Source organism: Euprymna scolopes, chromosome 2, assembly GCF_053919585.1.
Source record: "Euprymna scolopes isolate OS-2025 chromosome 2, ASM5391958v1, whole genome shotgun sequence".
NCBI classification, from domain to species: Eukaryota; Metazoa; Mollusca; class Cephalopoda; order Sepiida; family Sepiolidae; genus Euprymna; species Euprymna scolopes.
The window spans coordinates 151,216,896-151,230,494 of NC_136483.1; the positions used below are offsets into that span (position 1 = coordinate 151,216,896).

Consider the following 13,599-nt stretch of genomic DNA (forward strand, 5'->3'; position numbering starts at 1 on the left):
GAAAAGTTTTGGTAGGGTAGTATGAGGATCGAACCCGAACCCTTGAGGCGAAGTTGGAAATTAAAGTGTGAAAAAAAAAACAAAAAAAAAAATGCGACGTTAACCATTGGGCCACCGCAAAATACTAACGGAAACACGTTTGAATTTATTTAACTATTTAGAATTGGTAGGTGCACGTTTTAATGACTTAATGAGGTCAACTTTGACTGCGGGACAGTATTTTATTTACTGTGGGAACACTTTTTTTAGTTTTATTTTCCCAAGATGTCGGGGGGGGGGCGGGGAGAATCAGCTCCCCATAAAAAGGGGATTGTCTAAATTGAATAGCAATTGTCTGATATAAGGAAAATATTTCCACATTGATCAAAGCTGATTGCTTTCGGACATTTCCGGCGATCGCGACCGGAAAAATACCGCCAGAATTAGTGTCACTTTTATTATACGAAAAAGCCTAATCCATATGGGGCGAGCGAAAAATGTTGAATATTTATCATTTCAAAGTCGAGCAAATTAAATAGAGAGGCGACCTCCGTTGTTAACTTGTAGATATTATGATTTATATGTGATATAAAAAGTTTTAAGAAGTTGTGAGTTGACTGACTGCTTCTCGGAAAAAAACCCTTTACAGACATACACAAAAAGCGAACATACATACATACACACATTTTCGCTTTTATATATATAGATGGATTCCAGCAACTTATTCATGATGCACAGGAGACTTATTGGTCTGTACTGAAAGGGAGATCACCTACCGCCTGAGTTCTTAATATTTAACTGATAAACTCCTGGTCACATAACGCTGAAATTAACAGGAAAGGCTGGTTTAGAATGAGTAAAAATCTTTGTTTGGATGGTTGAATAATGCATGCAGAAATATGCCAGCAAGTGTAAATGTTTATTTCAACTTACCGGCATATTTCTATTACTTTTGCGCATACGCAAATTCATTCATAGCAGTACTGTATATTAGATATAATAGAGAATTTGTTCTGTAATAATACTAAATCTGCATAAATTAAAATATATTTAAACGTATTTTATGATCGGGCAAGGCCAGCCCCCCCCCCCTGCTAGTTTTAACTAAAATTGCCTGATCAATTTACATGATTTTTGGCATACAATATTTTCTTTTCATCAAGAGTATATACACTATAAAATTTTTGCTTTATTCTTGATTTTTCTTTTACGAGTGGGGTATAGACTTGCATCTAAATGGCTATTATAACCTAGATTATGATGTGATGTAGATTAGGAGCATAAGTAGACGTCGTACTTGGAATGTGACTATCATCATTTTGATAATTCGAATTGAGAGTAAAAAAAGAACAATCGAAAATGTATGTCACCAATCTAGAGAAGATTGGGACAAACAGGAGAGAAGGCTTGCCGAGTGAAGTGACCGTATATTTCATCTCTTGCTCCACCAGCTTGTGGTTGGGGAGTTGATCGTAACCATAATATCGACATTCAACATGCAATAAATTATAAACTATATGTAAAAAAAAAAAAAAAAAAAAAAAAAAAAATCTTCCAGTTATAGTCACGAATATCTGCTCTTTTTTTTTTTATCAATTTTCCCGTTCCTTTCAGATAACGTGAAAGACCCCCCCCCCTTTTACCATGTTAAGAAAATCTCTCTTGTTTATTTAAACGTGTCTAATTAATCAGCCAAACAGATAGCAGAAACCGGAAATCCAAAATAGCAGAGAATCTTGACTATAATCATGATCTGATATCATCTAGTTCGAGAAGTACATTTACCTTATTAAACATGACTATAGTCAAAATCGTTCGCGCTTTTTAACTACCGGTTTCTGCTTCGCAAACCGAACAATGGAGACAAGCCAAATATGGACCCTTCTGATCAATGATTTATCTTCTCAGATAACAGTTTTTCTTGCCCATTTAACAGTGTCTAATTAATCAGCCAAATGGAAAGCGGAAATGGAAAATAAAAAGAGCAGACAATCTTAACTATAACCAAACTTTCTTATTTTCGATGTTTTAGTTTCTGCTTTCGATTCGATGGAGGGAGGGGGCCAAGTAAAAGACAGTGGAGTATGTTGAATATCTAAGATGGCACTATCAACAAAGTACTTTAGGAATACAAAATTCAAGCTTTAACGGTTTTAAGACCAAAACTAATGCAGACATTTTTCTTGGAAAAAAATAAATATATTTATTTTTTTTAAACAAATTTAATATTTTGAATTATAAATTCTAATAGAAAAAAAAAAAAATCCAGAGTTTTTTTTTTTTTTTTTTTTCTTGCGTCGCATGGCGATGATAATGCTTGGGAAGTCTTCAGATACTATTAACGGCTTGATTATTCGATACAGTGTGAGCGTTGGTCAATACTTGTGTCATGATATAGGAATTCACTGTTTTCAAGCACTGTTTATGTACAGAATTCAAAATTCAAACTTGAATAGTTTTAAGACCAAAACTAGTGCAGACATTTAATAAATAAATATATATTAAAACAAATTCAATATTTTGAATTATAACAAATTCTTCATTTTACAAAAGTCATCGCCATGTAACATAAAAAAAAAAAAAGAAAAGAAAACTGGATGAAAATGGAAGTCCGTAATTGGGTAGAAGTAGTTATATTTGGCTGCATCCGATTAAAACAGAATATTAAACAAGAAATAAGGGACACCATCTTGCATAAATAAGATATCTCCACAGTTAAACAGGAATATTGAAGAAACACAACGAGCATTGTTCGATAGGATGGCTTTTGTTGATAAATGAAATCTGTAATTATGAAGTTCCATATTCTAATGTTAACATGTATGCATATGAGGCAATCCATAAAACAATAAAATCAATTGCAGATGGTATTATTCCAACAAACATACTATACAAAATTAAATGGTGGATGCTCTGACGAACTACAAGCCCTTGTACCTCTTCGACGTAAATACCCCCAGCAAACCCGACAAGCAGCTAAATCCCACCCCTATAAGTAGAGATCCCTAGATGTAAGAAGGCCTTCTACTCTATTAGTTTCTTCCCCAGAACTGCTAGACTTCGGAATTCCCTTCCGGGTTCCTGCTTTCCAAACCGTACTGACATGCAGAAGTTCAAGTGTAATGTGAACAGACACCTTGCTGCTCAACTCCCTACATAGCAAACCTGCAACTTATGACCCCAATAGTAGCCCCTTACATCAAAGTGGCACTGTGCCTTGTTTGGGGTGAAAATAGAATAATAATAAAAATAATAATAATAAAAATTTCAGTGAATTTTTGATACAACAAACTTTTCAGAAAATTCTTTCTTTACAGTACGCTTGTCGTAATATTACAGTCTGCAATGGTTAGATAATCTACATAAAATCTTAAAGCGTATTCTTAGGTTAAATTAATTGGGAAAGATAATCAAAGTCTTCCTGAACCTCATAAGTGCCAATTGCTTGTAGTGGAACGGCGAGCATAGGATAACATTCTATCAAAAAGCAATCCAAACAGTCATTCATCTTAAATCATATTTTAGGGGGAACCAAGATATATTCATGCGTTATTATCTTGATTCTGTATCATAACACTCATGCAGTTAACAGTCCAGGTTAGACTGCGCAAAGCCAAATCACAACTCAATCTAACATGTGATATTGTGCATACATTTAAACAAAAAATAGGTCCCTTGTGCAACTGGGATGCCGTTTTCTCTTCCCTACAACCTCTTTCCCACAGATGAGACGTTACGAGCCTGTTTCTGCTTTATCGTTATTTTCATGGCAAATGCTCAGCTGAGCTTCAATCTATGCCCCCCCCCCTCGCCAAACGTTCACAAAAACACTCGTCTAGCCAAAACCACTATCAATAATTTCCCACTCTTCATCTGTGCCTAAACCTAAATGCAGATTCCATGAACAAAGCTTCTTTATTAGAACTGCACGCCTGTGGAACTCTCTTCTGATTGCCTGCTTTCCAGCTGACTACCATCTGATTGTTTTCAAGTCCAATGTAAACAAGTTTAAGTAATCCAATTTACACAATTCCCACCATAATCACATTGACTAATGTATACCCATTAACCCTTATCCTCGAGTAGCCTCCGGGCATTGATAAGTGGTGATTCCTGTGTATAAAAAAAAAACAAAAAACAAAAAAAAAACATGGAAATGTATTAAGCCTCAAGGAAAAAAATAACTCAGAAACAAAGAGAAAACATTCTTAATGTAGAAAAGAGGAAAAGCTTTCTCGTGTCAGTTAAGTTAAAAGAAGCTAAGCTGATTAAATTGACTGTTGAATAGAAACGCTGACTACTTAGTTATATTCCGTGTCAAATAGTAAAAGTACCTGGCCTCATTGCAACTCCTTTACATGAAACTTTTATTGCATTGTATAAAAATACTTTTGAAAAAAAAATTGAGTACTTCATATTCTTTTCGTTTATGCTATATTATCAAAAAAAAAAAAAAAAAAAAAAGTGGGGAGATTGTTAGGATTATTGCAGACATTTATTTTATTTATGTTACTTTCAAGGCACACAAGACAAACATGAGCAGCACAGATAATCGCATTGCTGTGATCTATGTGGACAGAATTATTGCTATCCTATAAAAGGGATATAGATTAAGTAATCTAATAACTTCAATCTTAAATGGGTTTTATTACAATTAATAAGCAAATAACAAACCTAGATGATAGCGCAGTATAGTTAACAAAAAAAAAAAAATTAAATGACTGTTACCAAATGCAAGAAAATATTTTTGTTAACTCTACTTACCTATATAAATTTCATTTGTGTTTACTGATTGCAAGATTCATTATCTATAGATTTGTTATCGACACTTTTACTTAGCCAAGCAAGTATGGTTTCCAATATGGTCGTTAATTTTCAGGCTTTAAAATATTTTTTTTTTAAAGTATTCCCTAATCGGATTGGCAACTACCCTCACACATAGGTTTATGGTTCCACTAACACCAGTTTAATTTTATTTTTTTAATTATCTTTCAAACCTGAAATTTGTAAGCAAGACCCTATGAAAATTGGTGGCTATGTTAGAAATTACACTTGCTTGGCTAAGTAAAAGTGACATTAACAAATGCATAGATAATAAATCTTATGATCAGAAAACACCCATGAAAATTATGCAAGTAAATAGGAAAGCAAATTTTCTTGCGTTTGATAACAGTTATTTGGTGCCTATTTGTATTTTTCATCTCTATTTTTGTTAACTATACTGCACTATCACAAAAATCTATTTTAAAAAAGTAAAAATAAAAAATGAATATTACTACAGGTTTTTCAACCAGGGAGGCATACAGAGGGCTTACTTGAGAGTTGGTATCTATAAAGTTGAGCTTTTTTTTTCTCTCTCTCTCTCTCTGACATTGATTTTAAAAGCCCACTTTTTCTATTTAAAAATTATTAAAAGCTTCTTAATATACTCAGTCATGGATATGTAAGCGACTACATGCAGGTTAACTTATTTTCATATTCCTTTGAAAACCGAGCATAAATTACTTATTCATCATTTATGGTTTCTTATTAGATGATTGGTTTCATTTCATTATTATGTTGAATTATATTTATGCATAGTTTCTACATTCTGCATAATTGCATAAAATTTAAAATGGAAACGTTCCGGCACATGGAAATATATAACAAATATATATATATATATTTAAAAGTGACCTTGTCAGTGTGTGTGTGTGTCTGTGTGTGCATGTGTGAAAAGTATCTACCAAACTCTTCTCTGAATATTTGGTCTACAGAAGTGAAATTTGATATATAGGGTATTTAGACCTGTAGCACACTTTTGATTAGGTTTTTAGCGAGCAAAAATTGCTGCTAAGGGGTCAAAATTGAAAACAAAACAGTTGACCTTGGCAGGAGTCGTCGACTAACCTTATTTACTGGCTCAGAGGCTAAGGAATGAGGCTGGAAAGTTGTATGTTTTGGTTTCAATTCTAGCTGATGGCACGAAAGTCATATTTCTTTTTACTTTTAATATCACTACTATATTCATATACAATAGGTACAATATAATAATCAATAGAGAATTGCCGATAATAATAAATACGTAATCTGTAAGAATAAAAAAAAACTATTAGGGTGAGAAGAAAGTTCTTACAGTATTTTTAATTTTGATTTCAAATGACTTATTTTCAAATAAGTTTTCATTATAATACCTTTACTTTATATATCATTTTAAAAAGCGTTTTTCGCTCTATCTAATCGTTTAAATAACAATCGTTTTAAAACAATCATGTCTTCTTTTCAGAATGTTGAATACAAGATGGAAAAAATAGCAGATTCACACAATTTTCTTATTTCAATTCAAGCTAGGCTAAAAAGCTGCTGAAACAGCTTGCAATATCAACAAAACATTTTACCATGGAACCACTACTGGACTCACAGCACAATGGTTGGTTGATTGTTTTTGTTTTACGGCATATCAACCCTTTTTGGGTTATTTAATGCCGAATGCAAAGATTTTGAAGAAAAATTTTTTTAATAGAATATATTTGTTGTTTTCAAATCAGTTTCTATTTAACCCATAGTTGGGACCCTAACAGGTATTACCACTCCAGATCAGAGTGGACCTGGGAGCAATGGTAATTAAAGGGTGGCTCCACACTCCTTAAAGCCCGCAAGCTGGGGCCTCACCACTGGATATAGTTTAAGGTCATATTCAGGACCACACAGCACAATGGTAGTTTAAAAAATTTCATGACAAGTCTTGAAGGTGATGAACGTAATGGTCGATCATCTGATGTGGACAATGATCAATTAAAAGCATTAGTGGAAGCTGATCCATGCACAACTGTTTAGGAATTTGCTTCTGAATTCGACATAAAGTATAACAATTTCCAACCACTTAAAACAGATTAGAAAGACAAAAAAATGATAAATGGATGCCTTATGAATTGGACGACAACCAAAGAAACGCTGTTATGAAGAGTCATCTCTTCTTTTACGCAGCAAGAATGACCAATTTCTCGACCAGGTTGTGACTTGCAATGAAAAGTGGAGTCTTTACAACAATCGACGATGTTCAGCTCAGTGGTTAGATGATGGCAAAGCTGCACAACACTTCCCAAAGTTGCACTAGTTTGTATCATAAAGAATCTCTTTATTTTTTATATATATATATATATATATATATATATATATATATATATATATATATATATATATTTAATAACTTTAGAGTATTTGTGAGATTCACACACAATTCCTCTTTCTCTTTCATGAACCAACAGTACTCATATTTAGAAAGGTTTTTGGGTTCACTGACTTTTGTGTGTGTCACTTGATGTTTATAGTACAGGTAGGACAAAAAAATAAAAAAAAGAATGAAAATATTTAAGTATCCATTGTAAACAACTGGAGTATGTTACATTTCATTTTTTATTTTATTAGGTAAAGATAAATTACGCAAGTTGTGAATGCCCTCATGTGAAAAGAAAGAGTCACTCTTTCTCTAAATGTTCACAGAGACATTAAAAACTATTAGGGAATGGTTTGAATCAACATACAGTAACAGAGAGCAAGAGACATAGAATTAAAATGGAATTTTTCTTTCAACCATAACCCTAAAATTAAATATTTTAACATTTATTTTCTATCATTGAATTATATAGAAAAGGGGCCTTAGGAAAACAAACATTAATTCAGCTTTAGTATGACAATACAAAACCGTGTGTGTGTGTGTGTGTGTGTGTGTGTGTGTGTGTGTGTGTGTGTGTGCGCGCAGAATGATCTCTACCAAACTGTCAATTTTTTTTTGATTTTTAGTCAGTAAAAATAGCTGCTAAGGGGTCGAAATTGAAGAATTAAACATGGCAGGCTTAAGTTGACTAAAAGTGCTGCTCTATGCATGCACAAATGTACATTTATACATTACACTGCATTAATTTTGGAAGTTTTGATATGCATATGGACTTAGCTTAGATGCTAGCAAATAACACTGGAGAGCTAAATGTTTGAGTTTCGATTCTAGCAGATGACACCCAAGTCATATTTTTCTTTTAAAACTTGAAATCACTACTATATACTGGGTACAATAAAGTAATCAATAGAGGATTGGTTCTTTAAGAGTACAAAATCTGCATAAATTAAAATATCATATTCAAGTGTATTTTAAGACCAGGTCTGTTGGTAATAATAAATGTGTCTCATAGCATTTATTACTCATTGTAAAACGAGTGCATATCCTCTGTCAGAAATGATGGAAACAAAAAAATTATGCTTCACTAGTGTTCACACTAATATTAATCTATATATCTATAAAAGTGAGAATACATGTGTGTGAGGACACTTCTCAACCTATACACTCAATGAATTTTTGATCTTCAGACTTGAATTTTGGTATATAGGGTATTCAGACACGTGGAAAACTTTTTAATCAGTTCCTGTTGAGTAAGGTCATGTAACATTTTTTTGCTTTTTTTTTTTTAAACTTTTAATAATAAATAAAAAAATTAGTCTTTTTTTCATAATTGCAATAATTAAATTATGTACTTAAAAAAGAAAAAATAATTATATATACTAATACTAGCAGGCTGCCCAGGATTGCCCGGTCATAAAATATGCTTAAATATGATATTTTGATTAATGTAGATTTTGTACTTATTATCATATTATATTGGATCCAATATATAGTAATATATTGGATCCAATATATAGTAATATATTGGATCCAATATATAGTAATGATTTAAAAAGATTTGGATGGCACCACCAAGAATCAAAATGAAAATGTTTAGCTTACGATTTACTTTTCTTTTTGATGTTAATGCCTGAGCTATGAAGACATCTTAACTGCAAGGCTAAAAATTTAAACGTGATCCTATAGCTATTATGTTACAGATGCATATTCGTAATACTGTCGTTCGACTTTCACCTGGCAAATTTCTTTCATTTTTTTTTTTTTTTTTTTTTTTTAATTTTTACACTTTTGCATAGGCTTTCTCCGGCTAAAACCCAAATATAAAGTTTCGCCTGGGTTCAACTATCTTATATATTAAGTTTCATGTCTGTAGACCAAAAACTGTAGGAGGAGTTTGGTAGACAAGAAAACCAAAAATAACTGATAGGAAATTAATTAAAATGAATGATTTAACGAATATGCAAATTCACTAGATCTTTTGCATTTGAATGCAATTCCACAACCCATATATAAGGAAGTTGTATTTTCTTTTTAAATAGAAAAAAGCGGTTTATTTATGAATATCAATTCGCAATAATTCATAATAGATAGTTAATGAAGACAATAGTCTGAAAAGATTAAATACGAATAATGATAGAAGCTCATCCCCAAATCTTATCCATAGGAGGTTGTATAGCAGCTGTGTGAGGAGTATCATGTTATATGGCAACAAATACTGGGTTCTCAACCAGTCCTCTCTTGCCTGAATGCAGCGAAATAACAGATTTATGATCCAACGGATCTGCAATGTGAACTTTCATTAAACTTAACACGTTAGATTGAAGAATTTTCTGAAAGCACTACACTTGCATAGCATGAAGGTTACACTAAGGATGAATTAGTGATGCTGGAGTAGTCATGTGGAGGGTTCACCCTCCTGGATAAACCAATGCAGAAACATAGATGTCTTGAATTGCAGGAAGCTTGACTGTCCAAGGAAAATTTGGAAGCAAGTGAAATCTTTTTATTATTTTTCTTTTGCCTCCTGTTCCCCTTACCTCACCCTTTTTTTAACCAAGTAAGATCTTTGACTTACTTGTAGTTTCATTAAATACTTTTATATGCAAAATCCGATCCTGCATTTTGCTAATTCCTGCCCTCTGATGAGAAGGAGAGTATTTCTTCGAAACTCCGCGTATTAAGGACTATCCACTTATCTTGTGCTTCCTTTTTTAAAATTAAATATGTTTTTAACTCTTTTTCAAGATGTCTTTTAACATATTTTATTAATCATTTGTTCATATATATATGTATATATATATATATATATATATATATATATATATATATATATATATATATATATTTAATAACTTTAGAGTATTTGTGAGATTCACACACGATTCCTCTTTCTCTTTCATGAACCAACAGTACTCATATTTAGAAAGGTTTTTGGGTTCACTGACTTTTGTGTGTGTCACTTGATGTTTGTACTACAGGTAGGACAAAAAATAAAAAAAGAATGAAAATATTTAAGTATCCATTGTAAACAACTGGAGTATGTTACATTTCATTTTTTATTTTATTAGGTAAAGATAAATTACGCAAGTTGTGAATGCACTCATGTGAAAAGAAAGAGTCACTCTTTCTCTAAATGTTCACAGAGACATTAGAAACTATTAGGGAATGGTTTGAATCAACATACAGTAACAGAGAGCAAGAGACATAGAATTAAAATGGAATTTTTCTTTCAACCATAACTCTAAAATTAAATATTTTAACATTTATTTTCTATCATTGAATTATATAGAAAAGGGGCCTTAGGAAAACAAACATTAATTCAGCTTTAGTATGACAATACAAAACCTTGTGTGTGTGTGTGTGTGTGTGTGTGTGTGTGTGTGTGTGTGTGTGTGTGCGCACAGAATGATCTCTACCAAACTGTCAATTTTTTTTTGATTTTTAGTCAGTAAAAATAGCTGCTAAGGGGTCGAAATTGAAGAATTAAACATGGCAGGCTTAAGTTGACTAAAAGTGCTGCTCTATGCATGCACAAATGTATATTTATACATTACACTACATTAATTTTAGAAGTTTTGATATGCATATGGACTTAGCTTAGATGCTAGCAAATAACACTGGAGAGCTAAATGTTTGAGTTTCGATTTTAGCTGATGACACCCAAGTCATATTTTTCTTTTAAAACTTGAAATCACTACTATATATTGGGTACAATAAAATAATAAAAGAGGATTGGTTCTTTAAGAGTACAAAATCTGCATAAATTAAAATATCATATTCAAGTGTATTTTAAGACCAGGTCTGTTGGTAATAATAAATGTGTCTCATAGCATTTATTACTCATTGTAAAACGAGTGCATATCCTCTGTCAGAAATGATGGAAACAGAAAAATTATGCTTCACTAGTGTTCACACTAATATTAATCTATATATCTATAAAAGTGAGAATACATGTGTGTGAGGACACTTCTCAACCTATACACTCAATGAATTTTTGATCTTCAGACTTGAATTTTGGTATATAGGGTATTCAGACACGTGGAAAACTTTTTAATCAGTTTCTGTTGAGTAAGGTCATGTAACTTTTTTTTTGCTTTTTTTTTTTTAAACTTTTAATAATAAATAAAAAAAAAGAAGTCTTTTTTTCATAATTGCAATAATTAAATTATGTACTTAAAAAAGAAAAAATAATTATATATACTAATACTAGCAGGCTGCCCAGGATTGCCCGGTCATAAAATATGCTTAAATATGATATTTTGATTAATGTAGATTTTGTACTTATTATCATATTATATTGGATCCAATATATAGTAATATATTGGATCCAATATATAGTAATATATTGGATCCAATAGATAGTAATGATTTAAAAAGACTTGGATGGCACCACCAAGAATCAAAATGAAAAAGTTAAGCTTACGATTTACTTTTCTTTTTGACGTTAATGCCTGAGCTATGAAGACATCTTAACTGCAAGGCTAAAAATTTAAACGTGAACCTATAGCTATTATGTTACAGATGCATATTCGTAATACTGTCATTCGACTTTCACCTGGCAAATTTCTTTCATTTTTTTTTTTTTTTTTTTTTAATTTTCACACTTTTGCATAGGCTTTCTCCGGCTAAAACCCAAATATAAAGTTTCGCCTGGGTTCAACTATCTTATATATTAAGTTTCATGTCTGTAGACCAAAAACTGTAGGAGGAGTTTGGTAGACAAGAAAACCAAAAATAACTGATAGGAAATTAATTAAAATGAATGCTTTAACGAATATGCAAATTCACTAGATCTTTTGCATTTGAATGCAATTCCACAACCCATATATAAGGAAGTTGTATTTTCTTTTTAAATAGAAAAAAGCGGTTTTAATATGAATATCAATTCACAATAATTCATAATAGATAGTTAATGAAGACAATAGTCTGAAAAGATTAAATATGAATAATGATAGAAGCTCATCCCCAAATCTTATCCATAGGAGGTTGTATAGCAGCTGTGTGAGGAGTATCATGTTATATGGCAACAAATACTGGGTTCTCAACCAGTCCTCTCTTGCCTGAATGCAGCGAAATAACAGATTTATGATCCAATGGATTTGCAATGTGAAATTTCATTAAACTTAACACGTTAGATTGAAGAATTTTCTGAAAGCACTACATTTGCATAGCATGAAGGTCACGCTAAGGATGAATTAGTGATGCTGGAGTAGTCATGTGGAGGGTTCACCCTCCTGGATAAACCAATGCAGAAACATAGATGTCTTGAATTGCAGGAAGCTTGACTGTCCAAGGAAAATTTGGAAGCAAGTGATGGGATAAGACCATACAGAGTGGAATTTGGAGACAGTTGACTCACTGAAGTGTGAAGACTAGAAAGTGAGCTTGAAAAAAAGTGATGTTAAATGATTAGAAGATTGGAAGCTGTTTACCATATTCTGCTGCTCCAAAGAAAATTTTAGTGCCATCAATTCGTCCTTTTCTCGATGCAATTTTTCACGGTTATTTCTTTCTTCCTTTGATTCCTGAAGTGCCATGTTCAATTCTGTATCAAACCTGAAAAAAAAAAAAAAAAAAAAAAAAAAAAAAAAAAAAAAAATCAATAAAATAAAATTAAAAAAAAATCCAATTTTTCAAAATAAAATAACAGAGTGCAAAGATGATTTTCGCTTCAAGTGGCGGTGGATGACATTAAAAAAAAAATTTATCAACTTAGATTGTGATACTATGAAGATGACTTATGGTCACTAAGTGCTGAGAGGATGGGGGACAATAGACAAAGAAATAGGAAATGGCTTAGAATAAAAAATGAAAGAGGAAATAACAAACAATGAATCTGTAGGTATTTTTAGATTGAACCTTTAGATTTGCCAATAACAATAGAAGCCTACAGAATACATAACAAAGAGAACCAATGACACTTGACGGGGGTATCAATGAGATGCTTAGAGAAGGAATGCTAGCTTCCGGGTTGCTGTGGTGGGGACCTTGATATCGCGACGTCGGGTAGTCAGTTGGTAGTTGAGAGTAGTTGACGCATGGATAGTGTCTGGAGCTGACAGGAAGACAGAGATCAAGATGACCTAACAACTGATACACAAGCCTAGCCTGGACAGAACGTGGGGGTTGGCCTATAGTTTCACACACACACACACACACACACAACCGCCACCCACCCACCCAGATTACAACTGATATATATGTGAAGTATTAGCATTGTGTCTTTTCTGTTTGTTTTATTATATTTATGTTTGTGGACCCAAGTGTGCCTCCATCGACAGTCATCAGTGAGAAAGAGCTGGTAAAGTCTTCTTGTCAGGATGGACATGTATGTTGAAATGAGATTAGAGCAAAAGAAATATGGAACACAATGAGAGACTGAAAAGATCTGGTATAGTAGAACTAGATAAGATTCCAAGGAAAAGTAAGGTCAATCAAAATCATATTCAAACTCACAATGAATT

General features: G+C 32.3%; 1 protein-coding gene across 6 annotated transcripts in view; it reads right to left on the reverse strand.

Moving 5' to 3' along the window:
- LOC145297667 (unconventional myosin-XVIIIa-like) overlaps nucleotides 1-13,599 on the reverse strand; it is a 794,600-nt gene that overhangs the window by 63,906 nt on the left and 717,095 nt on the right. For all 6 annotated transcript variants that reach the window (XM_080143864.1, XM_080143857.1, XM_080143848.1 and 3 more), the window contains one exon: nucleotides 12,568-12,691. In XM_080143864.1, the coding sequence (XP_079999990.1) occupies nucleotides 12,568-12,691 (124 nt within the window). The remainder of the gene's footprint in view (nucleotides 1-12,567; nucleotides 12,692-13,599) is intronic.